General features: G+C 44.6%; 1 protein-coding gene across 3 annotated transcripts; it reads left to right on the top strand.

Moving 5' to 3' along the window:
- The first annotated feature begins 975 nt into the window (after positions 1-975).
- DDO (D-aspartate oxidase) lies at positions 976-20,816 on the top strand. 3 transcript variants are annotated; one of them, XM_067011655.1, is made up of 6 exons: positions 1,377-1,444; positions 1,739-2,380; positions 3,534-3,709; positions 8,666-8,774; positions 12,461-12,637; positions 19,392-20,816. In XM_067011655.1, the coding sequence occupies exons 3-6, from the start codon at positions 3,538-3,540 to the stop codon at positions 19,957-19,959; spliced, it is 1,026 nt and encodes a 341-aa protein (XP_066867756.1). In that variant the 5' UTR covers positions 1,377-1,444; positions 1,739-2,380; positions 3,534-3,537; the 3' UTR covers positions 19,960-20,816. The 3 variants fall into 3 exon arrangements, with proteins under 3 accessions (XP_066867755.1, XP_058939615.1, XP_066867756.1); XM_067011654.1 differs by lacking the exons at positions 1,739-2,380; positions 12,461-12,637 and adding an exon at positions 976-1,228 and having other exon boundaries at positions 1,361-1,444; XM_059083632.2 differs by lacking the exon at positions 1,739-2,380 and having other exon boundaries at positions 1,361-1,444.
- Positions 20,817-26,204: the final 5,388 nt, after the last annotated feature.

Here is a 26,204-nt window from a genome sequence, read left to right as displayed (position 1 = left end):
TCTCTAGGACCATCCATGTTGCTGCAAATGGTGTTATTTCATTCTTTTTTATGGCTGAGTAATATTCCATTGTGTATATATACCACATCTTCTTTATCCATTCATCCATTGATGGGCATTTAGGTTGCCTCCATGACCTGGCTGTTGTGAATAGTGCTGCTATGAACATAGGGGTACATATGCGTCTTTTCAAAGTATAGTTTTGTCTGGGTATATGGCCAGGAGTGGGGCTGCTGAATCATGGTAATTCTATTTTTAGTTTTCTGAGGAACCTCCATACTATTCTCCATAGTGGCTGTACCTGTTTACATTCCCACCAACAGTGTAAGAGGGTTCTTCTTTTTCCACACCCTCTCCAGCATTTGTTATTTGTAGAAGGAACTTTACACATCTTAATTCAGCAGGTGCTCACAAAATTAGTTCATTTCCAATATTCAAATGGGGAAACTGAAACTCAGAAGCAAGGTGATTTGTTCAAACTAAAACAGACAGGTCTCCTGACACCAAAGTACATGCTTTGGTTAAGACTTTGAGCCTTGGAATCTAACACTCAGATGAAGCTTTGCCTTAAGAGACTTTGGGCCTGTCCTTAGTCTTTTGGAGCCTCAATTTGCTCATCTATAGAGTGGGAACAATAATAATAGTATCTACCTCATAGGGTGATTGTGTTACATGGTATCATGAATGTGTCCGGCACAGGGTTAATGTTAAATACATATTAGTTACAATATTATTATCATTATTCTGATATTTCAAACTGCTTCCCTATAAACAGACTCACTGACTGTAAAGTGTCTACCACACAGTGGACACTCAGCAAATATTTGAATATGTGGGCTAAAGATCATTTGATTCTTATCCTAGATTAATTCCTGAACCATTTTTTCCAGCTGCAATCAGGTCATCATCTTAGTGATCAACAACATTATTCTTCTCTCACCCAACCCCACTCCCACCCCCATCAGCTGACTCAGCAGAGCCAGGCACCTCCAGGAGAGGTCCGCTAACTCGGGGCAGCCAAATGAGGAAAACGCGTCTGCTTCTGGATGGAACATGCTGGAAGTTGGACAGGTTCACCCCTTATTTACCACGCTTACAAATCAGTTGGAGAAATCCCAGATTTGTGGCAAGACAGAGGGTTTGTAAACCAGAAAGAGAAGCGAGGGCTGCCAAGCATGGACCGGCTTCCAGGGGATCAGCAGAGCTGCAGCTCCACAGATGAGATGAGGTCAATTGCTCCTTTCTCCAGGGTAATAAGTGACAGAGAGAGAGGCGTGTGGGCCAATGGAGATTAAGATTAGAGGGAATGTCCTTAATAAATCCCCCAATGGGAAGCAGTTTTGCTTTTTCTTTCTCTCAGGGCACCAGACCAACCACTCACTGGGAAAACAAGTTTTGGTGCCAGAGCCTTCGGTGGGTTCCAAGACTGCCTTTTCAGAGACAGGTACTTGAATGCTCCTGCTTTCTGCTCAGGGGTGGTTCTGGACCTACTCCACGAGTTTGGGGGGGGGGTGTCTAAGTGGGATCAGGTGACAGAGATTCACAGGTCGCTGGACCAGAATGTACCCACTTTGCTGGGTCACTTTTCTCTTCCCTGGTGGCTGGATATTCTCAGCCACAGGTTACTTTCTCTTTCAACTTAATTTATTCGAGCTATTTTGAGAAAGTTGCTGGGAAGGGGAGGCCTTGTGAATTAGGAAAGCCGGTAAAGGGATAGGTGTCTGCTTTCTACCTCTAGGGGACACGCACAGCACTACGCTTCTCAAGCTTGCCCCCCAGCCACTGGTCTGCTCCTTGCCGTGGACCCTTTCCTTCTCTTCCCTCTGCCATGGCAATCCTGTTCCTTCTCAGCTAGCCCGCCCACTGGGGAGCAGTGAGATAAAATGATGGCTGAGGAAACTGTATACTGCTTGAGAAATGGAAATCACATACACTAAACCACTTTGGAAGACTTTACAATGTCTCAGTGCCAGAGACCTTCAGAGACGGAAGTGAGCGCTGACTGCCTTTGCTGTACTCACAGTGGAGCGAACCATGCCATTCTCTCCTGAGAAAAGATGAATTTTACGTGCAGGTGGCCATGATTTGTACCATGTGACCTGATGCCCTGGCTATTGCTGATTGGACAAGGAAGGGCACCTGTGTCAAGAGCAGATTTATAGGCTCTGTCAGCCCAACAAGCTGGGCTGGGGCTAGAGCTTTGTTTAATAGGGATGGTGACGACCAGTTGGACTAATTGCATTTTCTCTCTCTGGAGTTTCCACCTGAGACCTATTAGGGGAAGTTAGCTGGAACCAGAAGTGGAGAGATAAGCAGGGAAGCGTGGGGGGACTCGGGAGCTGACAGTGGAGAGGGCTCAGTGGACACCTGGTGCTCAGAGGTGAGGCGGTGGGAGAGTGTTGAACCCTCATCAACCCTCTGGTTTCCACCCTGGGTGCCGGTCTCAGGATGCCCAGCCCAGGCCCCTGGATGTCTGTCTCCTGCATTTCCATATGGACTCTCAGAGGAAGCCCCCTTTACAAGACAACCTCAGTGCATCTCTGTGCATCCTGCACCCGCAGGATCTAATAAAGAATTCACCTGGCCTGGTTTACAGATGAGGGAGTGGAGGCGAGGAGACCATGGGTAACTCCCCAGGTTACGGAATCAGAGCTCGAGTCCGCGAAGGAATCCAGGCTCCTTACCTGGAAAGCCTGCTCTCAGAGGGTGGGGTTTCAGGACAGGGGAATTGGTGGGAGGAGCGGGTTTCCAGTTAGAGTGAAGAGCAGGAGAGATGCTGAGTTCCATTGTTCAGACTTTGTGTCACCTTGTTATAATCAAAAAGCAGTTTGTGGGGCTTCCCTGGTGGCGCAGTGGTTGAGAATCCGCCTGCCGATGCAGGGGACACGGGTTCGTGCCCCGGTCCGGGAAGATCCCACATGCCGCGGAGCGGCTGGGCCCGTGAGCCATGGCCGCTGAGCCTGCGCGTCCGGAGCCTGTGCTCCGCAAGGGAGAGGCCACAACAGTGAGGCCCGCATACCACACACACACACACACAAAAAAAAAAAAAAAAAAAAAAAAAGCAGTTTGTAAGCAGTAACAGCTGAGTTGTCAATTGGCCCTGGGTCTGGGTCGTGCCCTCTTGGTGGCTGCTCCTCAGGAGGTTTCTGGGAGCAGGTGCAGCAACTCTGCTGCTCTTGTCCACCTCGCTTACTTCACCGACCTTCCCTAGGCTGTGTCCACAGGGAAAATGGTTTAGGGGTGTAGAAATCCACCCCCAAGGGCAGACTTACTCAGCTGTCCTTTGTTCGAAAGGCAACTCCAGGCAGGTTTGGGACGAATGTCTAAACTCCATGGAGACCTTGTCCGTACCCTGACATTTAATGGAAAGAGGGCTTACAGGGAGCTCTCTTTATCCCATGAGAAATGCCGGCAAGAAAGGTCGTATTTGGAGAGGCTGTGGACCTAAGGAAAGAACCTTCAGGCCCAAGCTTTGTACTGGATGGAATAACTCTTGAAACAAGGTTTGTAGCTCACACTGTGCCTCCTCACAGGCCCATGGATACAGTACGGATTGCAGCTGTGGGAGCTGGTGTGATGGGGCTCTCCACCGCGGTGTGCATTTCCAAACTGGTCCCGCGATGCTCCATTACAGTCATTTCAGACCGGTTCACTCCCGAGACCACGAGTGATGTTGCAGCCGGAATGCTTATTCCGCCTGTCTATCCAGGTGAGAAAGAGATTTCTGCTCCTCTGTCAGATATGATGGACGTTAGATAGAATGGCGTTGGTGGAATTCTGTTGACAAAGACAGCTGGATGTTCACGTAAGTGTAATGTGCACTTTGGACATCTTGTTGGTTCATCTGTTAGGAAAGGCTCAGTTATGCAGCAAGACAGAAAGAACCTTCAAATCTTAGCAGCTGAAAAAGCAAAGGTTGGGCTTCCCTGGTGGCGCAGTGGTTGGGAGTCCACCTGCCGATGCAGGGGTCATGGGTTCGTGCCCCGGTCCGGGAAGATCCCGCATGCCGTGGAGCGGCTGGGCCCGTGAGCCATGGCCGCTGAGCCTGCACGTCCGGAGCCTGTGCTCCGCAACGGGAGAGGCCACAGCAGTGAGAGGCCCGCGTACCACAAAAAAAAAAAAAAACAAAAAAAAAACAAAGGTTTATTTCTTGTTCATACTGTACGTTGATTGAGCATCAGCAAGGGTTCTGTTCATCACTCAGGGGTCTAAGCTGATGAAGCAGCCAGAGCCTTGAATGTGGTCAGTACCTGTAGCTGGGGTATTGAGAGCTCTGAGGGGTCTTGCCTTAGCAATGAAAGGTTGGTTCATGGCCAGGAAGCAACATTCATCACTTCTGGTGACAGCTCATTGGCTAGTGCTAGTCACATGCTCCCACCCTTCAGAAGGAGGCCAGGAAGTGCAATTCTATAAGGCTCCCAGAAGGTAGACAGCCAGAGTATTTGGTAAACAGCACCAATGGCTACCACAGTTGGTAACTGGTAACTCGAAGTCTTTCCACTGATACCAGTAGTGACCATCAAGTCAGAAGATACTTGTAATGGGACTAACATTATCCTCACTTCTAAGCCAGTTTAAAAAGAATCAGTCAATATGTATTCAGGACTAAAAATGCATTGATTTTTTAAAATAATTAATTAATTTGTTTACTTATATTTTTTGGGCTGTGTTGGGTCTTCGTTGCTGCGTGCGGGCTTTCTCTAGTTGCGACCAGCAGGGTCTACTCTTCGTTGTATTGTGCAGGCTTCTCATTGCGGTGGCTTCTCTTGTTGCGGAGCACGGGCTCCAGGCACCCAGGCTTCAGTAATTGTGGCACGTGGGCTCAGTAGTTGTGGGTCGAGGGCTCTAGATTGCAGGCTCAGTAGTTGTGGCGCACGGGCTTAGTTGCTCTGTGGCATGTGGGATCTTCCCAGACCAGGGCTTGAACCTGTGTCCCCTGCATTGGCAGGCGGATTCTTAACCACTGCACCACCAGGGAAGTCCCAAAGCACTGATTTTTAAAAACACTTTCATGCGTCCTTTCCATTCTGTATTCTTCATATGAAATGGGAAGAGGAGGAAATAGCATTAAACAGGAAACAAAATCACTTTGCAGCTAATGAAGTTTATACTCACTGTCTTCACTTCCTCATTTCCACTCTCCTTTCTCCCCTTTAATTTTAGTTTTTATTTTTGTATCAAAGTTATACATGGACATAGTTTAAGCAGTCAAATAATTATATAAGTTATTACAAAAAAACAGCAGTCTGGACTTTGAAAATTGCCCTGCCCATTTAATCTGGAAACTCATGTATCCAGTTCAAGATACAATCTCTGAGTTACCCAATTGCCGATTCTTCCCTCCTGCCGTCTCTGCCTTTCTGTCCGGAATTGCTGTTTTGCTGGGCTTCCTGGACGAGTCCTCCCATTGGCTCAATTTTTCCCCTTCCTATTTCTATCTTTTTCTCTTTCTATTTTACTCTCTGGGAGATTTTCTCAATTTTTTCTTTTTGCCTTGCTGTTGGATTTATTATTTCTACTGTAGCTTTTTTTTTTTTTTTCTGTACGCGGGCCTTTCACTGTTGTGGCCTCTCCCGTTGCGGAGCACAGGCTCCGGACGCACAGGCCCAGCGGCCATGGCTCACGGGCCCAGCCGCTCCGCGGCACGTGGGATCCTCCCGGGGCGGGGCACGAACCCGTGTCCCCTGCATCGGCAGGCGGACTCCCAACCACTGCTCCACCAGGGAAGCCCTACTGTAGCATTTTTAATATTCCAAAGATCTTTTTTATTCTCTGAATTTCCCTTTGTTATACTATTTGTGTTCTATGGTTGCAATATCTTATCTTTCTGAAGATACTAGTAATGGTTTTAAAAGGTTTTCCTCCTTGCATAGTTTCTGTTGTCTCCAAGTTGTGTGTTTTTAATTTGATGTGCTCATTTTTCATGTTACAGGTTTTCCTTGGCCATGTGGTCATCTTTACCTGTCTGTTGACCTTTAAGAGCAGGATCCTAAACAGCTGATGGGAGTTTCTGGGTCCTTGCGTAGGGCTTGTTGCCTTGAGGCTCACTGGAGTGAGATGGGAGTGCTGTTTGGTTGGAGAACCTCTGATGTCATTATATTTAAGTCTTTCTTCTTGGGCAAGTCATGTTCCCCAGAGAAGAGACTTCCAGTCCCCTGGCTGGGGTAGGTGAAGGCCTGGCTGGCAGCATTCTAGAAGGAGGGGGAGAAGAGGTCTGGGGTCTTAGCATGTGGTTTGCACATGTTTCCTTAACGCTCTTGTTTTTACTAGGGTATCCCTGCCTTTGCCTGCACTTGGTGTTTTCCTAGTCCAGAGACACCCCCTGCTTCACCTAACAGAGGATAAACCCATTCTCTGCCAGGGTGGGGAGGGCAGTGGCCTCACCATTGCAGTCCAGGAACTTGGCTTTGTCAGCACCCGTGATGCTAGTGTACCTCTTGGGAGCTGCCTCGCAAGAAACAAGCACAGGAGCCTGGTGTGTTTGCAGAATGCTAGTTCACACTGGACACCTTTCTTGTGACCAGAGTCCTTGTGTCTATCTCCCAGGCATCCCCTTGTATGCATCAGGCCCAGGTGAATGGTGAGAAGGCTGCCTGATAGTCATGGAATCATCTTCAAATAAGGAGGCTCACCTGAGAGTTCATTCAGGCCACTGAGGCCCAGCTCACCCTTTGGCTGGGTGATTGGGGCCCCTGGATCAGAGTCTTTCTCTCTGGCGCTGCTAGATAGACTTTGGTTTTCTCTCTGGGCTTCTTTCAGACCAGCCCCAGTGATGAAAATCTTCTGTGCCCATAAATGTCAATACCATATGGGGACCATACTGTCCCATAGGTTTGTTGTGAGGATTAAATGAGTTAATACATGTAAAGCATTTAGAACAGTGCCTGGACATAGTAAGTGCTGTGTCAGCACTTGCTATTGTTATTACCGCTACTCTGGCTACAGTTTTCTTTTACCAGCACTTGAACATGAATTAGGTCCCAGGCTTGCTTTACCCACTGTTGAACTGGAATTGTCTATTCTTTTGGGGTGACTTTTGCAGTGTGTGAATAGCAGTCACTATTTTGTTTTTTAAGATTTGGAGTGGGAACGGGGGTGTGCATTTCAATACAGCCTTGTACACTGCCTTAGATTGTTGGGGTATAATCCATATGAGATCTAATTTAGTTCTTTGCAGTTTATTATTTATTTCCTCCTTATTTGTAAACCAGTAGACCCAGTCTGCAATTTGGGGAGTGTTGAGTTCACACGGGCGTATGTTTAAAGACAACAGCACAGATCCACTACTAAATAAATATTTGCTGGCTCCTGAACAAGTGAATTGCTTTAAAACCTGCTACTGAAATGCCCTCATTCACCTGGAAGCAGGATGCCTCCAGGGGCTTTTCATCTCTACCGTGAGCTCTAGGGACATCTCTCCAAGCAAAGCTGACCCAGTATCCTCTCTGCTCAGTTCCCCCATCTCCTCTGTGTCTCCCCCTATAGCAGCCCCTCAGGATTACTGTTCCCCAGTCCCTGGCCTGACCCTGGACTCTCTCTTATGACCTTCCCACAGACGGCCAAATACTTCATCCACAGTTGGATTTGTCAGTGCTTCTGTGTCATGCCTGCTCTCTGTGCCTACACTGGACACTTATTCTGGGGCTTGAACCCTGACCTGTATTTTCTCCCTGGAAGGCCTGGAACCCTTCCAGAGCTATGTCCAGTTCCAATCTCTGGTACACAGGCAGGGATGCCTGGGGGATAGGGGTCCACAGGACTCTGACAGAGAGGTGTGGTCCCTGCACACCCCTGGTGACCCCAGGAATGCTACTCCAAGCTGGTCTATGATTCCATGGAATGGAGGGGGATGGAGGTAATGGCAGCCTTGGATGGGGCTGTAGGGAGCTCAGTTCCACAATGCAGGCCTTGTTTCCTTATATCACAAGGGTGAGCAACCTTGGCTTCCCACTGATGTGCAGTCTGTTCTTCGACCTGGTTGACCTGGGCCCCACAGATCTCCCCTTATCTCCTGCCATGTTTTCAGCCCTCAGGAAAGAGGCCCTGGGTTCTTTCTCCTACCATCTGGACTGTGTGGCCAGCTGGATGCCTCCGCCAGATTGGCTAACTTGGCTGAGATTGTTTATGGACCTTTCAAGGACCTCTGGGATATACCTAGTGCCAAAGGCCAATACACCCTTTCCAGCTGGCCCATATGTTAGATTTTCCCCTCATTGGTTGATTTCCCCTCTGTTGATTAATAATTATATGAACCGACCCTGACAGCAAGTGTCAACATTCAAAACTCTGGTGGCTGACAGATCCTCCACCACAATGTGGTACTTTATCTAAATGTTTCTCCCTGCCTCTTTTTTTTTTTTTTCGTGGTACGCGGGCCTCTCACTGTTGTGGCCTCTCCCGTTGCGGAGCACAGGGTCCGGACGCGCAGGCTCAGCGGCCATGGCTCACCGGCCCAGCCGCTGAGCGGCATGTGGGATCTTCCCAGATCGGGGCACGAACTCGTGTCCTCTGCATCGGCAGGCGGACTCTCAACCACTGTGCCACCAGGGAAGCCCCTCTCCCTGCCTCTTTAGTATTTCCCAGTTTGTAGGAAGGAGCTTCTCTGAAGATAGTCATTGTCATTATTTTCCTTCCTGTTCTGCTTTGCTTTTCTCCACCATCACAGACACACCCATTCACAAGCAGAAGCAGTGGTTTAAAGAGACCTTTGATCACCTGTTTGCAATTGCCAATTCTGCAGAAGCTAAAGATGCTGGTGTTCTCCTGGTGTCTGGGTAAGAGAGGAAATCTGAAGTTCTTTTAGAATTTAGAGTGATCTTAACAGACTTTAGAGTTCAACAGAAAATATTACTGAGTACCTGCTGTGAGCAGAGTGCTGAACTAGATGTAGGAGGATTTAGAAGAACATTTTAGGCTTTACTCCAAAGAACTCAAGAAAGACAAGTTATAGCATTAGACTTTTAAACAACAAACAACCATTATAGTTTCTCATCACAAATGCTATTTTGAGTTTCCTCAGGGAATACGCAGTGATTTACAAATACGGCTTAAAAAAACATATAGCAGGTAAACACTGAGTTTGGGTTATATGGGGCTGATGGGGGAGCTGATGGAAAGCAAACAGGTGTGATTGATATGGGAATGGGTGCAGAGGCCCAACGCACAGGCACATCTTTGTTATTTGGTGTCCATGGAGAATGAAGTGTTCCAAAAAAGCAAATTTTATAGGTCACTAAAGTTACTTTTTTTTTTTTTTTTTTTTGGTACGCGGGGCTCTCACTGCTGTGGCCTCTCCCGTTGCGGAGCACAGGCTCCGGACGCGCAGGCTCAGTGGCCATGGCTCACGGGCCCAGCCGCTCCGCGGCACGTGGGATCTTCCCGGACCGGGGCACGAACCCGCGTCCCCTGCATCGGCAGGCGGACTCTCAACCACTGCGCCACTAGGGAAGCCCTAAAGTTACCTTTTAAAGTGACATTTGGGAAAAAATATTTCTGAAATGGTTAGCAAGCTTCATTTGATTTTTCACATCCAATTTCAGAAGAAATGCGAAATTAAATAAAAGAGTTTAAAATATTAAACATTTCTAACACACACTGGCACTTAAAATATGACAATACCTTTCTATATCTTCTCAAACAGAAATCACTAACCATGCTATCACTTCTAATTTATGACATAACACATACATTGTCTGTGTTATTCTATGTGATAACACAACTATGCCCTACAGCCTCTGAAGAACAGAGGCATGTCTGCCTTTTACTAAGTTCTCAAAACCACTGAATCTTTCGTGCTGTTTAAAAATAAATTGTCCTGTCTCCTCTTTTGAGTTCAGGCTGTCTGCTGACATTTTCTGCTGGTGAACGTACCTGCATCAGGCAGATTTCTACCCGATTCCTCTTCTTGCTCTCCCTCACCATTGCAAACACCAAATGATATTGATATCACTAATTTCTCAAAGTCCCTACCCAAAGGAGCAACTTTACTTCTCTACCTTCTGAAGATGGATTGAAACTGTAACTGTCTCCAGGGCCAGTTGATAAGCCACATAGAAACATCGTTGTCATTGATTTATGGTCACACTTTGTTTTTGTCCAAACCCAACACGACCCAGTCTAATTCACAAACATCAGCTCTCAGTAATTTTTGGAAACAGTTGTGTCCAAGATTCAAATGTCCTTTCAAGAGCAAGACTTTGCCTCTATTGAGGATATTAAAAGGAATGTACTTTAAGCCATTCTAAAAAAGAGTTATTTATTTTCCTCATATGAATGATTTTTATCCCACTTGCTTCCAAAAAGTGTTTGAATCAGTCAAGTGAAGATAAGGGGACAAATGTCCTATGCACCTTGGCATAAGTATAAACTTTATTCATTTATTTATTCCTTCAAAACAATTTACTCAGCATTCACCAATATCAGGTACTCTTCTAGGAGTTAGGGAAATAGAAATGAGCAACTTAGTACATATTTCTTGGCATATAGTAGATGCTCAATAAATATGTGTTGAGTGACTTTTTAGGAAAGACAGACATGGTCCTGCCCTCATGTAGCTTATGTTCTATAGGGAATGTCCTAAATCTAATGAGTTACATATGAGACATGAGTCACCAAGGGAAGAGTACAGGTTGCTATGGAAGCATTTATCTGGGGAATAAACTTGCTCTGGTAAGTTATGAGAAGCCACTCAGAAAAAAAGTGATGTTTCAGTGGAGACTATCCACATGAGTGTAGGTTAGTCTGCTGACCCTGTAGAGGTGAAGAGGACAGAGATAGGGTCCAGGGCAGAGGAGGCAGCATTCAGGTAGAAGCAATAGTACATGCATAGACCTGAATTTAGGGTGACGCTGGTGTGTTGGAGGGACTGAAAAACGTCTAGGGTAATGGAAAGCCATTGAGGGATTTACACAGTGAAGTAACTGATCATATTTGCATTTCAAAAACATTCTGTCTGCAGTGTGGAGAACAGATTTGTGGAAAGAGATGATGGTGGGATAGGTTAGGTGTTGATGGTATAGAGAACAGATGGATTTGAGAAATGCTTATGAGGAGATGAGATGGGACTTGATAATTGATGGCAGGTAGGGGGTGAGAGAGGAGAGAAGGTCAAGGATGATTCTCTGGTTTCTGGAGTAAGCACCTGGGTGGATGGGAAAAGGGGGAGGGAAAGAGCAGTGGGCATGGGGTAAATGTCTGAGACATGGGGGTAGACTTCTCCAGTAGAGAGTAAGCAACATGGGTCTGGATCTGGTTTTGGAGCTCAGAAGAGAGAAGAGGGGTGGAGATGTAGTTTTCTGAGTGTTTGGCCTATAGTATGATGGTGAAGACAGGGAAGAGGGCAATCTAGCCCAGGGAGAGTGTGCAGAATGAGGCAGCAAGAGGGCCTGTTGTAGAGACCTGCAGCAAACAACATTTATACCTTCCACAGGAACCGTAAAAAATGAATTACTTAGAGACATAAATTCCAGTACATTAATTACCATAGCATTAGCAACCATGTATAGCACTCAAATGATTTCCCTTGCTATTTTATTTTATTTATTTTATTTATTTTTATTTATTTTTTTTTTGCGGTACACGGGCCTCTAACTGTTGTGGCTTCTCCCGTTGCGGAGCACAGGCTCCGGACGCGCAGGCTCAGCGGCCATGGCTCACGGGCCCAGCCGCTCCGCGGCATGTGGGATCTTCCCGGACCGGGGCACGAACCCGCGTCCCCTGCATCGGCAGGTGGACTCTCAACCACTGCGCCACCAGGGAAGCCCTCGCTTGCTATTTTAGAGCAGCCATGTTTTACAACATTTATTCCTATTGATGTAAAGAACCCGATACTTATAAATCCAAACATATGCCTCCAGCTATTGATAGCAAAGTTATAAGCTTCTTGTTAACAACTAATATCTTTTTAGCCTCATCAGCCCCAGCCATGACTGAACGATAACAGGGCTTCTCCTGACAACTCCTGGCTTCTCTTATCAAGAACGTAACGTGATGATCTACAACTTAATTCATAATTCGCAGCCCTGTCTCCTGCACCACCACCGTTGCTTGTTCTAACTTAGTTTGTTCAGAATTGAGGCCAACCTTTAAACTTTTGATGGTTTGCTTATACTTTATGTAAAGCATTATGCAAAACAGAAAAATCTTTCCTCAAAAATGCATCATCATAAGTAAATAAAGAAAATCTGGGCAAGAGCTTTGTAGAAAAAGAGAGTTAAATTCAATCTTTAAAAGACACACAACTTTTTAAATGTCTTATTCCAACACCGCACCCCCACCCCCCCTGCCATGAACATTTTAAATTTAGCTACTGAGTTATCTGAACCTGAGAGAATTGAAGAATAATTTCTTTCTCTGTATGGGTATAAGAAGTGTCTTTTTAAAATGCTGTAGAGAATGTAATATGGAGTTCACTAGAAATTTCATAGAACTTCAGGAAATTTTTCTACTTAATGTGTTTGAGTTGGCAGATATTTCGGAGCATTCCTACTGAGGAAGTGCCATATTGGGCTGATGTGGTGCTGGGATTTCGAAAGATGACTGAGGATGAGCTGAAGAAATTCCCCCAACATGTGTTCGGTCAGGCTTTTACGACACTCAAATGTGAAGGCCCTGCCTACCTCCCATGGTTGGAGAAAAGGTCAGTTGAAGTGGCTCTTTGCTGCTTTCTTTGTCAGTCACACCCATAAATAACTTCATAGCTTCTCTGTGGCTCCTCAGAGCTCTGGTGCACTGTGTCTTGCTGTTCATTAATGGCTAGGGCTTTGTACAACATTCTGAAGACACTGTGTCACAAGGAGTGAGTCACACCCAAGTTAGTAACATGTCCATCTTGCACCTTGATGCACGATTTGGTCCCTCTCTCCCCACCAGTAAGACCCCCTCGTCGAAACAGTATCTTACTTTGCTCATCTGTAAAGTGAGATGTTTGGAGAATATGCTTCCAGCTGTAAAATGATATGATTTACTCTAGTTCTTTCGAGAATCTTAGGCTTGTTATAAGTTATTTTTGAATTTTTTCTCATTAGTGAAAAAGAAAATAACCCCATTATTTTATTTTGTTATGAGCAAGAACTTTAAAAGTGAGGGCTTATCTAAATTAGGTAATTGCTTCCTTACCAAGTTCAGCCCCAAATTTCATGAACTTGCATTTTGGCTTGGTTTTCAGGACTTTCTGTTTGCAGTTGGTTAGGAAACACATCAAGGGTATTTTCATTTGAGACACATCAATAAATCTCTCTTTAGTTTCATCTTGAAATTGCAAGCATGTTGAGGGTTGTGAAACTTTGGCCCTTTCAATCCCCAAGTCTGTATATTTGGTAGATGAATAGGAACAATGCAAATTATTGTGTAAAAGTTGGAAAAGTGACTTCAGGTAAGCAGTGGCAACAATGGCTTGGTCCCAGATGTAGGAGGTAGGATAATTAATTAATTCCACAATTCTTTGTTGAACTTCTATGTATACCTAGCACTGTGCTAGAAGCTAGTCAAAAATGAAGGATAAAATATGATCAATTTTCTTAAGGAATTCATAGTCTATTGGGGATGATGGTGTATATATGTGTGTGCACATTGATATACATGTTAATTAACAATTACAGAAACATGTGATGATGGTTAAATACAAATTTATGCAGGTGGATTGGGAGTGCAGAGGAAGGAGCCTAAGTCTGTTAGGCACATGCTGGGAGCACCGTGATATATTTTTATAGCTTTATAAGTTCTCTTTTCACTTTTATCTCTTAGCAATTTATATGGGACTTTTTTCTTCTTAAAGTGCCAGTTTCATAAAACCTACAGTTTTGTGCCTTGTCGCTGGCCCATAAACCCCTGTTTGTATGCTAAATTTAAACCACTGTATATCAGCTGATAAATGAACATTTGAGCCATCGTGTGATGGAGTTACCCGTCAGCCAACATTCCAGTTTCAGGGCATCACCATCTTTTCTGAGTGGCAAAGTTGTGTGGTGTTGCATTTTTGTCTTTATATTATAAAAATGCCTGGAAAAAGAACATTGGAATTGCTAATGCTATTGATACATAGTTGAGGTATCATATATCTTAATAAAATTCAGATAAGGGCAAATTATTAGGCAAGCCGTAAGTGGCAGAGCTCTGCTGTAAATATATGCATATTTTTGGGGGGCCACCCTCAGCCAGTTTCACACGAGAACATATATTACCTGAATAATTTGTTCAAGTATCACCTTCTAGAAAACAGGCCCCTTATTTCCATAATAACCTTATTTTCTAGCCTAATCTCTAATTGTGGGATGAAGGCCTGGGAAAAATCTTGATACCCTCTCATTAGTTGGAAGCCTGCTGTCAGCGTTTTCCTTTACTTAAAATAACCCTGAGCAAGTGGTACTTTGTGCCAGTGGGGGCCCCCTCCTGACTGCAACACCATCGGGCCTGATGACCAGCCAGCTGGAGTCGTGCCTTGGAGCACGGTGCTTCCTGTCTGTTTTTAGGTGACAGAGTCAAGGAGAAGAGGTCTGAGGGGCTGCTCTTGTCCCCATAGAGTCCTGGGGAGGACTTTTTAGGTCCATTTGTTTGATATACATGTCCACCATGACAGTGGGTAGGGACATGAGTGCCTCAGACAGTACACACAGTACACAGTCTGTTGCAGGGAAGCCACGAGGAGACCCTCGTCCTAGCTGCCCCCCACCCCGCCTCCTGCTTTGGTACCCCCTACGTGCCTGATACTTCATACTTCCTCTTTTTTTTTTTTTTTTTTTGCGGTACGCGGGCCTCTCACTGTTGTGGCCTCTCCCGTTGCGGAGCACAGGCTCCGGACGCACAGGCTCAGCGGCCATGGCTCACGGGCCCAGCCGCTCTGCGGCACGTGGGACCTTCCCGGACCAGGGCACGAACCGGCGCCCCCCGCATCGGCAGGCGGACTCTCAACCACTGCGCCACCAGGGAAGCCCCATGCTTCCTCGTAACCCCCAATGAGGGGCCTGCACAGACAGTATGCAGGGGCCTCCTCTCTGTAAGGTTGGTCCTCCCCCACTTCCCTCAGGCCCTGGCACCTGACCAGAAGGACAATGTGGAGGAGGAAGTGGGTCACCCGTTCCCTTTACTCCTGAGGAAGGCTTTGTAGGGCTGGGACTCCTTTAAGCCCAAGGCAACCCTCTCAAGGCAAGGACTTCAGGCCAGCTGGGAGGCCAGGCAGCATGGTGGTGAGGGCGTGGGACCCCTGGGGCTCCCTCTGTAGGCTGCCACCCACTTTCCACCACGGGATGACCCAGCTGGGGAGCCATACAATCCCTGCTTGTTCCTCACACCCAGGGTCTGTTATGTTGCCTCCTACTCCCCTTCTACACAATGTGAGTGTTCGGCCTGCAGCGTTCTGCCTCAAAAACAGGCATTTCACTCAGCAAGCCATACAACAATGCCTTCAATTTAAGCTCTATCCTTCTGAAATAATATTAATTTCCAGGAAAGAAAAAAAAAGTTTTTAACCACAAATTAGATCGTTAACATTTTTCAAAGAACAGAAGGAATCATCCCCTTCTCAAAAAAAAAAAAAAAAGTATATCCAGTAATACCCAGAACAAACAAATAAACAAAAACCTCTAAGGGTTAATCAGCCTTGCAGATCATGTTTTATATCTTTGGCCAGTGGAGTTATATTCTGCTGCTTTGTACTTGCCCTTCCAGGAAATGAATCATAGAGGCAATAAGTCAACTGAGCCTGTCTCTGCACCAGGCATCCTACCTACATAAATCATCCCGGCTGGAGCGGGATGGTCCTGCCTTGGGAGACATTCAGAAAGCGGGGTGTCCCATTTCGGTGCCGGAGGCCTTGTAACGTTGGTGCATTGCCTTCTTTCCAGCAGGCCACACCTTATTCTGTGGCCCTGATAAGGGCCCTGCCCTGAGCACAGCACTACCACACTGAGCTTCTCTCCCTGCACTTTCCTTCCCACTCATCTAATGAGTCCTCTCTGTTACTTTCCCTGCAGGGTCCCAGACTCTTGTCTCCTATAGTTTCTGTTCTCCTATGTGGCCTGACTCACAGCAGTGCCTATACTAATCCCTCAGCAGTTGGGCAGAAATATGGATTGTACATCAGGCATGTGACAGGTCATCCCTGCCTAACAAATGTCCGACTTGCAAAGGTCCCTTCCTGTGCACAGTAGACCCCTGCTCCCCCATGCCCAACACACCCTGTGCCCGCCAGAGCACAGCCTTCCTTTTCCAGGCCCCTAGACAGTTCCTCCTACTCCCAGCATTGGCCCCTGGCCCTTAACCAGAGGAGCCGTGGGCAAAAGTTGGCCTTAGACACAGGTCTAATATGAACGCCCCACTTTCTCCCTAGCTATGCAAGGATGAGGCAGGAGGGCACCAGCCAGGAAAGTGGAAAATGATGGTGTTTATTTATTTTTTTTATAAATTTATTCATTTATTTATTTTTGGCTGTGTTGGGTCTTCGTTGCTGCGCCTGGGCTTTCTCTAGTTGCGGCGAGCGGGGGCTACTCTGTTGTGGTGTGCGGGCTTCTCATTGCAGTGGCTTCTCTTGCTGCAGAGCATGGGCTGTAGGTACACAGTCTTCAGTAGTTGTGGCACACAGGCTCAGCAGTTGTGGCTCGCAGGCCCTAGAGCACAGGCTCAGTAGTTGTGGTGCACGGGCTTAGCTGCTCCGCAGCATGTGGGATCTTCCTGGACCAGGGCTCGAACCCATGTTCCGTGCATTGGCAGGCAGATTTTTAACCACTGCACCACCAGGGAAGTCATATTTTTTCTGATGATGGCAACAAGGTTAGTAGGGGATAGATGGAGGCTGGCTGTGGTGCAATGGCCTTGGGGGCTTCCACTGGGGCTCCAGTTGCTGCCCTAAGACAGTGGAAGAGGGGAACCCCACCTGCTGGACTGACTAAGGGTGCACGGCTGCTCCCCTCCGGACCACTCTGCCCATAGAAACCCCAGGCCTCATCCACACCTCCTCCCCAAAGGGAACAGAAGCTGCTCCGTGACTGAACAGGGCTTAGACCGATTAATATAAGTTCGTGCAGTGGACAAGGCAGAGGTGGATCTTCTGAGAAGTGGGAAATAGAATGCAGTTTATTTTATTAGAACATGCATTGCAGCAGGATGAGTGAGCAGTATGGTCATCAGATGAGGTTAAAATTATCAGGTTAAAATTATATGGCGAGAGAGAGACACACACAGAGAGAGAAAGAGATTTAGTTGTTTTGTAAACCTAAAATGCATTTTAAAAATTCTAACTATGTTAAGATATTTTAAGTATAGCTACATTAAGTGTCACTAGGAATAAACAGTGGATTTTCCCCCTGAATCTATATGCATAGCATTATTTGCCAACTGAGATTTTCAGTTAGTTTTCTTTTTTTTTCTCCTTTTCTTCAGACAAATGGACTAAAAATTGTTAATTTTCTGATTGCTGTTAATAAAGTACCCTGCTTCGGGTTTGAAGCAAGGATGCCAATGTGGTGCCACTATCTTTTAGGGTTCTCTAGAGAAACAGAACCAACAGAAAGTATATATATATATATATATATATATATATATATATATATATATATATATATATATATATAAAGAGATTTAATATAAGGAATTGGTTCACACAATTATGGAGGCTGACATGTCCTAGGATCTGCAGGGTGAGTTGGCAAGCTGGAGACCTAGGAGAGCCAAGGCTGTAATTCCAGTCTGAAGGCTGGCAAACTTCAGACCCAAGAAGAGCCAATGTTTTAGTCTGAGTCTGAAGACAGGAAAAAGCTGATATCTCAGTTTGAAGGTAGTCTGGCAGGAGGAAGGTCAGCCTTTTTGTTCTATTCAGGCCTTCAACCAGTTGGATGAGGCCCACTTGAAGGAGGGCAATAATCTACTTTACTCAGTCTACCAATTTAAGTGTTCACTGCATCCAAAAACACAGAAACACAGAAACACCCAGAAGAATGTTTGGCTAAATATCTGGGCACCCCATGGCCCAGTCAAGCCAAAACATAGAGTTAATCATCATATACCCAAACCAGGATTTCATATTCTCTTCAGTACTGGCCAACACTCATGTCAAGTCCACTAGGTATTGGGCACTGAGCTGGGTCATAGGTGTAGTGCGAAGCATAAGACGTAGTCTCTCCCCTTGAGAAATTTATAATTTATTGATATCGGTCCCCTAGAATTTGTTGTGCTCACGTCTTGTGAAGCACTGCCATGCCTATTATTTCACTTGAACTTGAACTTCACAGCCATCTCTGAAGCAGGCAAGGGAGGTGTCATCCCCATAACACAGATGAGGAAACTGAGGGTCAGAGACGAGAGGTGAGTTGGCCAAGACCTCAAAGCTAAGCTAATGTGAGGCAACTGGGACCTAAGCCCATGCTTTCCAATTCTACATCACCTCCCGTTTGGAACTTACTTCATTCTGCCAAGTATTTACACTCTGTCTCCCAACTCCTTTGTCAATCTTGAGGAAGGGCACTTTGCCTCTAAGCAGTACCTTGCACACAGGCATTCAACCTGCACCCTGGTTTAGAGACCTGCCCATAGTCTTTTTCTCATATTACGTCTCCTATATTCTACAAGTGACCTATGTAAGATGATAGGACCTGGAGTTATTGTTTAATAGGTACATAGTTTCATTTTGCAAGGTGAAAAAGTTCTGGAGTTGGATGATGATGGTGGTTGCACAACAATGTGAATGTATTAAACTTAATGCCATTGAACTGTACACTTAAAAATGGTCAAAATGGTGAATTTTGTGTTATGCGTATTTTGCTGCTATTAAAAAATAAGATTACAGAACTTGGATAAACCATTTCTTTTCATTCTTGATGTACTTGGTCCAAAAAATCATTAGCAACCACAACTGTTATTTAGTCCATCAGCTGCAAATATTTTGTGTTCCTCTTATGCTAGCATCCCTGTGGTAGGAGGAGTGCATGTGAGCCCTGTCCCAGCCATCTGGTTAGCGAGAACAGAGTAGTTAGTACACAGGAACATGCAAGAGTTAATTAACAATATGAGACAGAACGTCCAAGGCAGTAAATTTAAGTGCTAAATAAATGGCATGAACAAAAGTGCTCGGGGTTTTTTAAATACCAGGTTAACCTGGTATTTATTTAGCATCTAGAATGATATAGGAACTCCATTAAACATAAAAAGGATGAAGCAGGTAGTTTGCTTTGAGTTTTTGAAATAGGTATTTATTTAGTTAGGTTCAACTTTAGGAATCCCTGGTTTCCAAGGATGTGAGGCAGTCAGCTAGAATTTGGCCTGCTTGGGCCCTGGAAGCTCTGGAGGTATTTGCTCATTCGACGGTCTCCTCAGTTTTGTTTCCGAGTTCCTGTCCATCACTTCTGTAAGGGGTTCAGCAGGAAACTGCGGTGGCTCACTTCATGGTCTCTCGCTCTCCCCAGGCTAAAAGGAAGTGGGGGCCTGATACTCACACGACGAATAGAAGACCTCTGGGAGCTTCACCCATCCTTCGACATTGTGGTCAACTGTTCAGGCCTTGGAAGCAGGCAGCTTGCAGGAGACCCGAAGATTTTCCCAGTGAGGGGTCAAGTGCTCAAAGTGCAGGCTCCCTGGGTGAAGCATTTTATCCGAGATGGGAGTGGGCTGACATACATTTACCCTGGTATATCCAATGTAACCTTGGGTGGAACTAGGCAAAAAGGAGACTGGAATCTGTCCCCAGATGCAGAAATTAGCAAAGGGATTCTTTCCCGATGCTGTGCCCTCGAGCCCTCTCTCCGTGGAGCCTGTGACATAAGGGAGAAGGTGGGCTTGAGGCCCTCCAGGCCAGGTGTGCGGCTGGAGAAAGAGCTCTTAGCCCAGGGCAGCCGGAGGCTGCCTGTGGTGCATCACTACGGCCACGGTAGTGGGGGCATAGCCATGCACTGGGGCACTGCTCTGGAGGCCGCCAGGCTGGTGAGCGAGTGTGCCCAAGCCCTCAGGACCCCTGCTCCCAAATCAAAGCTGTAGGCATGAAATGACAGCAAATGGCCCCAGAAACTATTAATCAAAATATAACTTAAGTACCAGAAGTGATTCAAATAACTTTTCCATAGAATGAAAGTTTAATTGGACATGGCTTTGCTTTCAAAATTAGAAATGATGCAATATGTATCAGTAGACTTAAGATTAGTACTAATCTAACTACTAATGACATAGGGCATAAAGCTCTATTTTTGTTAAAAAATACTTGCTATAAAGTAAGATTTCTTTTAGATCTCGTGTCCAAGGACCTATGCCGATTCACATGGTTGCAGGGATTTTTTTTTTTTGGCTCATAAATCCACAGGAGGAGATAATGTATGGAAAACACTTAACTCACTGTCAGTTGCAGAGCTGCCCATGATGCTCATAGGTTGCGGTGAAGTGAACACTATAATCCTTTAAAATTACACAGTGATATACAATTCAGGCTTATTCCATTCAGTGGAAGACAAAGCGTGATTCCTGCTAGTGCTAGTGGCAACCTCTACTTCCTCTCAGCTGGTACTGATGGTAGAACATAGGGATGATGTTGCCTACAGATGTAGCATCAACTCAATTGCGGTCTGGGGTCAATCACCTGAGGGGCGTACTTTCCACTACCACAAATGATTGAGAGCTGGTTTGTTGGATGGTTGACTTTGCCTGAGCATTTCTGAAGATTGAATAGTATGTGCAGCCAAAGGGCTAATTTGCTAATTAAAATGGAACAATCACTCTGAATAAAATATAAACAAAGAGTTTTCTGCAAGTTGTTAAAAGGTACTGGGGAGGAGTGGAAATGTATCTCATGATAAAATGAGTTTGGGAATTGCTGAATTAATAAATCTAATCTGGATTCTTGACTTGGTCTTTAATCTGTTCATGTGTATTGTGAATTCTTAGGAGGGTTTTTGGCTGAGTGAATGGTAAAGGAGATGCTATTCATTGAGGTAAGGAAGCTTGGGAGAAATATATGTAATTATTTTTTTATGAGAATAGTCTGTTTTATTTGACATTTTCTAACACTGGAGAATTTCTAAGTTTGAATATTTCTAATTTAAATATACGCCTAAATAGTAGGCCTTAATAAGATGTAATGTGTATCGTGTTTATATTATAGTTATCGGGACTTCCCTGGTGGTTCAGTGGTTAAGACTCCACGCTTCCACTGCAGGGGGCACAGGTTCAATCCCTGGTTGGGGAACTAAGATCCCCCATGCCTTGTGGTGTGGCCAAAAAAAAAAAGTTACAGCTATCATTGAAAAGGTGAATGAAAATATATACATGAGGGTCAAAAAAAGAGAAATATGTGTAATTCTAATTTTAATTTTGGGGGGATATGGCTTATGTTTAGTGATGATAGGTTTTATTTTAGACATCCTGGGGAGAGATGTGGAACTGGCAAAGAGAATGGGAAAGAGAAAGCCCCCAGCACAGCTCCATTCTTGCTGTTTTGTTCATTGAGCTTTTGCATATGATTTTTTTTAACATCTTTATTGGAGTATTAATTGTTTTACAATGGTGTGTTAGTTTCTGCTTTATAACAAAGTGAATCAGCTATACATATACATGTATCCCCATATCTCTTCCCTCTTGCGTCTCCCTCCCACTGTCCCTATTGCACATGATTTTGTTTGCAGAGAATGTTGTGCTGGGAGAGAGAAAGATGGAAAGAGCGAGCGAGCATGCCAGTGTACTAAAGTGTACACATGCCAGTGTACTTAATCACCCCTTGCAGTATTCAAGTTCCCAAGTTAAATCGAGTGGATTCTTTTCTATGGATTTCCACCAGGGGGTGGTGTTGTATCAAATTCAGATAAATTGGTACATTGGAAAATTTAGAAATGGCTAGAAATAAAAATTGGATACCATGTGTGGGGTATGTGGGTGATTCTTTTGAGGTTTTGGAGTTTATATGCCCCAAATGCGATTGTTTTGAATTCTGTTTAAAGTATTTGAGAAATGTACAAGCTCAGATAGATTGAAAATACACACATCCATCCACACACTCACACATGCACTCACTACATATGACCTGTGAGAAATAATATGTTGTGAAAAATGGCATTTTGAAGAGGGGGAATACATTTTTTAATGGTTAAAAATGAAAATTTTCAGAATAGGTTTATTTCAGTCATTGTTACAGCAGTTTTAAGTGTACTCAGTTGTTCCTTATTCCCAGTTTAGGTCCTGCGGCATTTTCATTTCCTGTAGGTAGGTTCATACTCTATGACTATTGCCTATTTGCAATGGTCTAAGCAATTACTCTAGTTTAATTTAACTCTGCATTTTATACAAGACTGAAAGATTAGAGGTTTCTTGGGAAAGTGGTCATGGGGGCAGGCCCTGATTTCATTTTTACTAACTGATTAATATTTGCTCCTTCTCTTAAAGGTTTATTCATTTTGATCAGTACCTGCCAACATGGGTTGCACATTAAAATCACTGGGGAATTTTGAAAAACTAATCATTCCCAGCCCTGCTCTAATAAATTAGCATTTGTTGGGGGTTGGGTGGGGCCCCAGCAACAGTATTTACTCATAACCCACAGAGTTCTATCCAATAGCTGGGACTGAAGGTTATGAGCACTGTTTCACTCCTCTACTCACAGGGCTCTGCCACTACTATAACCACTTGCCTCCCCTCACCATCTTGGGGCATTGAGCTAAGAGGGATGTTCTCACATATGCAGGTGTGTTCTTAGGCACTCCTGGGCAAGGTGGTAGGTAGGAATTAGCTGTCTCTCAAAGTGGCTCTCTAGAAATGCTGGGAACCACATTGTTGGCTGTAGGTCAGCTGCCCAGAGACAGCTGCCTGTCTGAAAGATGAGAGGCTGAATATACAAATGGGCAATGGCCAGACTGTATATAAAATAACTCTGATCCATGGTCTGCAGCAACCTGCCTGGGAAACTAACCTCTTTCTTTACAATAACCGGCGAGGGAGCCAGTCTGCTATAGGTCAGATTTGTAAGAAGCTAAACTGCTATCTCTAGTAACAATCCAGAAAGTTAAACAATCATTTCTGGAACAATTGGCTCCAAATGGCCAGTACTTGATTAATAACTGCCAGCTTCCCCAATTTCTCTCCTGTTTCCAACTTAGGACCAACCAGAGAAAGCCAAATATGCACCCCTGACCAATCACACAGGATGCCCCACTTCTTAATAGCCTGCCGACAGCTTCCCCACGCCCAAAGCATCCATTCAGGGCACACCCGAAGTCTTCTATTTTGTCACTATAAAGCTTTCCCACACTTCTGCCTGCCTTGGAGTTACGGTGGCTGAACTCCCTTACTATAGCAAGCTCTGAATAAATAGTCATTGCTTTTCTCATCTGGCTGGTCTTTTTTTGGTTGTTGTTGGTTGTTTGTTTCCACAAAGATTTCCTGTTTTTGTAAGCTGAAGTCTTAGATCACTATGCTAAAGCCTGAGAACGGGCCCCCATTTTCTATTACAGATCATTTAAAACCTTTTTCTTAACATGGAGAACAACCGATTTCCTTCTTAAATCCCTGCTTTCAAGTGTCTGACATTTGTGGCTGAGCTAGGACCTGCTGCAGCCATGACCCAGTGGGACACAGCAGCTTTGCTGAACCTCTTCTTCAGCAGACAGAGGTTATGTAGACTTTTAGGATTTTATTTGCTTAGGAAGAAAAAGTTAAACAGAAAGGCCATAGCCCACTAGGACATGGTTGTACAGAAGAAAGGCTATTTTAAAAAATGATATAGCTTCTTCCTTTTATTGAATACATGCATTCAACCCAATTGATATTTGAACTATCGTTTTTTCCTCAATCCATTAAGAGCTTTTAGAGAAAAGGAAGAAAATGATGGTGGGACCTGTGTCCTCTGGGAGTTGTAGTTCTGGGAAACCTGTTCCAGGACTCTCATCACTTGTCAGATATTTGAAATGAATGTAGCACTTAGAGTGTTTTTTTCATGATTTCTCTCATCTTTCTTCCTGAGGGTGTGAATGATGGAAACATATTTGAAGCCTGTTTCCTCTGGGTATCATTCACTGAGGAAAAGCTGAGGGAGATGTTTAAGTGGTCTCTTTCTTCTTGAAAAATCTCTGCAGTTTGCCACCAGGCCTGCGGGCTTTATTATCCTAAGTGACTTTGCTGCCTATAAATCACAACCCTAAGTGGCTAGAGGGAATGAGTTAACCAGATGCCTGAAAAAATGTAACCAATGTTTCTTCAATTATTAGCAGAACAATTGACTTGCATCTGGTCAGGGCACCTGCAGACCTGGCCTGCAGTCCTGTTACCTATAATTCTTTCCACCACTCAGAGCCTAAATTTCCCTTGAATTACAGTCTTTACTCTGATTCATGTTCTGAGATATCAGTCCACCCCCAAATTTTTCATGCATCCTAGTATTTCTCTTCCATACAAATCCAAGTGGTCCGGCAATAGAACTCAGCTATTGTAGTGAATACTCCAAATGGTTTGCCCGCTCTACCCAGGACCCCTTTTTTGGGAAATCTGCTCAAACCTGGGAGTTCACTATTTGGGCAGTATCCCTGGTACCCTGCCTCTCTGGTTGTAGTTATTGGATCAGAGGAAACTTTCAATTAGGTTTAGGTTCAGTTATAGGTAACAGAAACTCTCCCACGTAGCTGCTTAAATAAGATGGGCATGCATTTCTCTCTTACTTGGTAGAAGCCTGGATTTAGGCAGTTCTGGGCTTGTGTGGGGACTTCATCAGTGATCCAGGCTCTTCCTGCTCATGTTCTGCTATCTCAAGGGTATGGTTCCAAGATGGCAGTTGGAGCTCCAGCCATTGCATCATTAATCCACCCCAATGAAACTTTCCAGAAGACTCACACAATACTTTTGCCTATATCTTATTGCATAAGCCTACACTAGATTCAAATGAAGCTGGGGATGTAGTCTTTTGACTTTGTGAACAATGTAAAAGTCAAGGTTTTAGCAGGCTCCGCTAAAAGTAAGTTGGGTTAAGCTAGTCAGAGTCTTAAGAATTTGTACCAAAGGATTCTAAAACTGTTTCCTGGTAATGGCAGGCTCTGGAGGCATGTAGACTTGGGGCAACAGTGCAGGCTGTTCAGGTTTATGTAGAGGAAGCAAGGCAAGAGAGAGAAGGCAGAGAAAAGCAGAAAACGGAGAGAAGAAAGCCCAAGGGGATGTACTTCGGGGGAAGAATCAAGAATGACCCAGGTCCTGACCCAGTTCCACTCCTCATGCTGTCTGCCTGGAGAGTCAATTCTGCATTCCTCAGAAACCTCATGTTTTTAAAAATTGCTTTTCAGAAATTATTGTGTTAAGAAGAGAAAGGGGATGTGAGCTGGAGAGTTTAAGATTCCCCCCCAAATAAGTTATTTTCTCCTGGAGCAATTAAGGATATATATTATAGCTATAAGAGTAAAATCTTAATATCATGGAGCAAATCCAGCATTTGCTGAATTCTTTTACTTAAAAATCTTGTCCTTTCTTTTCCTAAACAGGGACATTTTATATATCCTCATATCCTTATCTCCTTTATAGTTGTTATCACCCTTTGTTAGGATAGACAAAGTCTAAACTACTCAAATAAATCTCTTGTGTTCTAACATTGGTGTTACCCTACCTCCTGAATACATTATCAGTCCCTGGTCAGGATCCTATTGTAACCAGTGGTGTTCTTAGTAGTGCATATTTTGGCTTTTAGTTACTAAAATGGAATTATGGCCAATTTGTATGACTGTAGGAGTAATATCTGTATTTCATTTCCTGTCTGTGGATTCTATGGGGAAATATTTTACCATAATCCCCTTTTCTCCTTGAGCCCATTAAGTAGTTCCTCTCCTTTCAACCAAAAACTTTTGTCTAAGTCTGCTTATAAAAAATGAGTGGATCCCTGGGATAAAAAAACAGATTTCAGTTATCCATTTAGACCAGGGGCAGCAAATTGCTTCTGTAAAGGGTCCAGTGGTAAATATTTTAGGCTTTGCTGGCCATGCAGTCTGTGTTGCAACTTACCTCCTCAACTCTGCTATCATAGCCTGGGAGCAGTCTGATAATGTGTAAACAATGGTCATGGCTGTGTTCCAATAAAACTTTATTTACAAAAACAAGCAGAAGGCCAGATTTGACCTAAAGGCTGTAGTTTGCCTTGAACTAAACTATAAGCTCCATTTGGGCAGGAACATATCTGATTTGTTTAACAGTTTATACCCAGCTCCAAATGCCAGGTATGTTCCTTGGTAAACATTTGTTGAATGACTTGGTGAGTAAACTATCAATGTGAC

Source organism: Kogia breviceps, chromosome 13 (genome assembly GCF_026419965.1).
Source record: "Kogia breviceps isolate mKogBre1 chromosome 13, mKogBre1 haplotype 1, whole genome shotgun sequence".
NCBI lineage: Eukaryota > Metazoa > Chordata > Mammalia > Artiodactyla > Physeteridae > Kogia > Kogia breviceps.
Note: the sequence above shows the minus strand (reverse complement) of the source record. Positions and strands in the feature narration are given on the sequence as shown.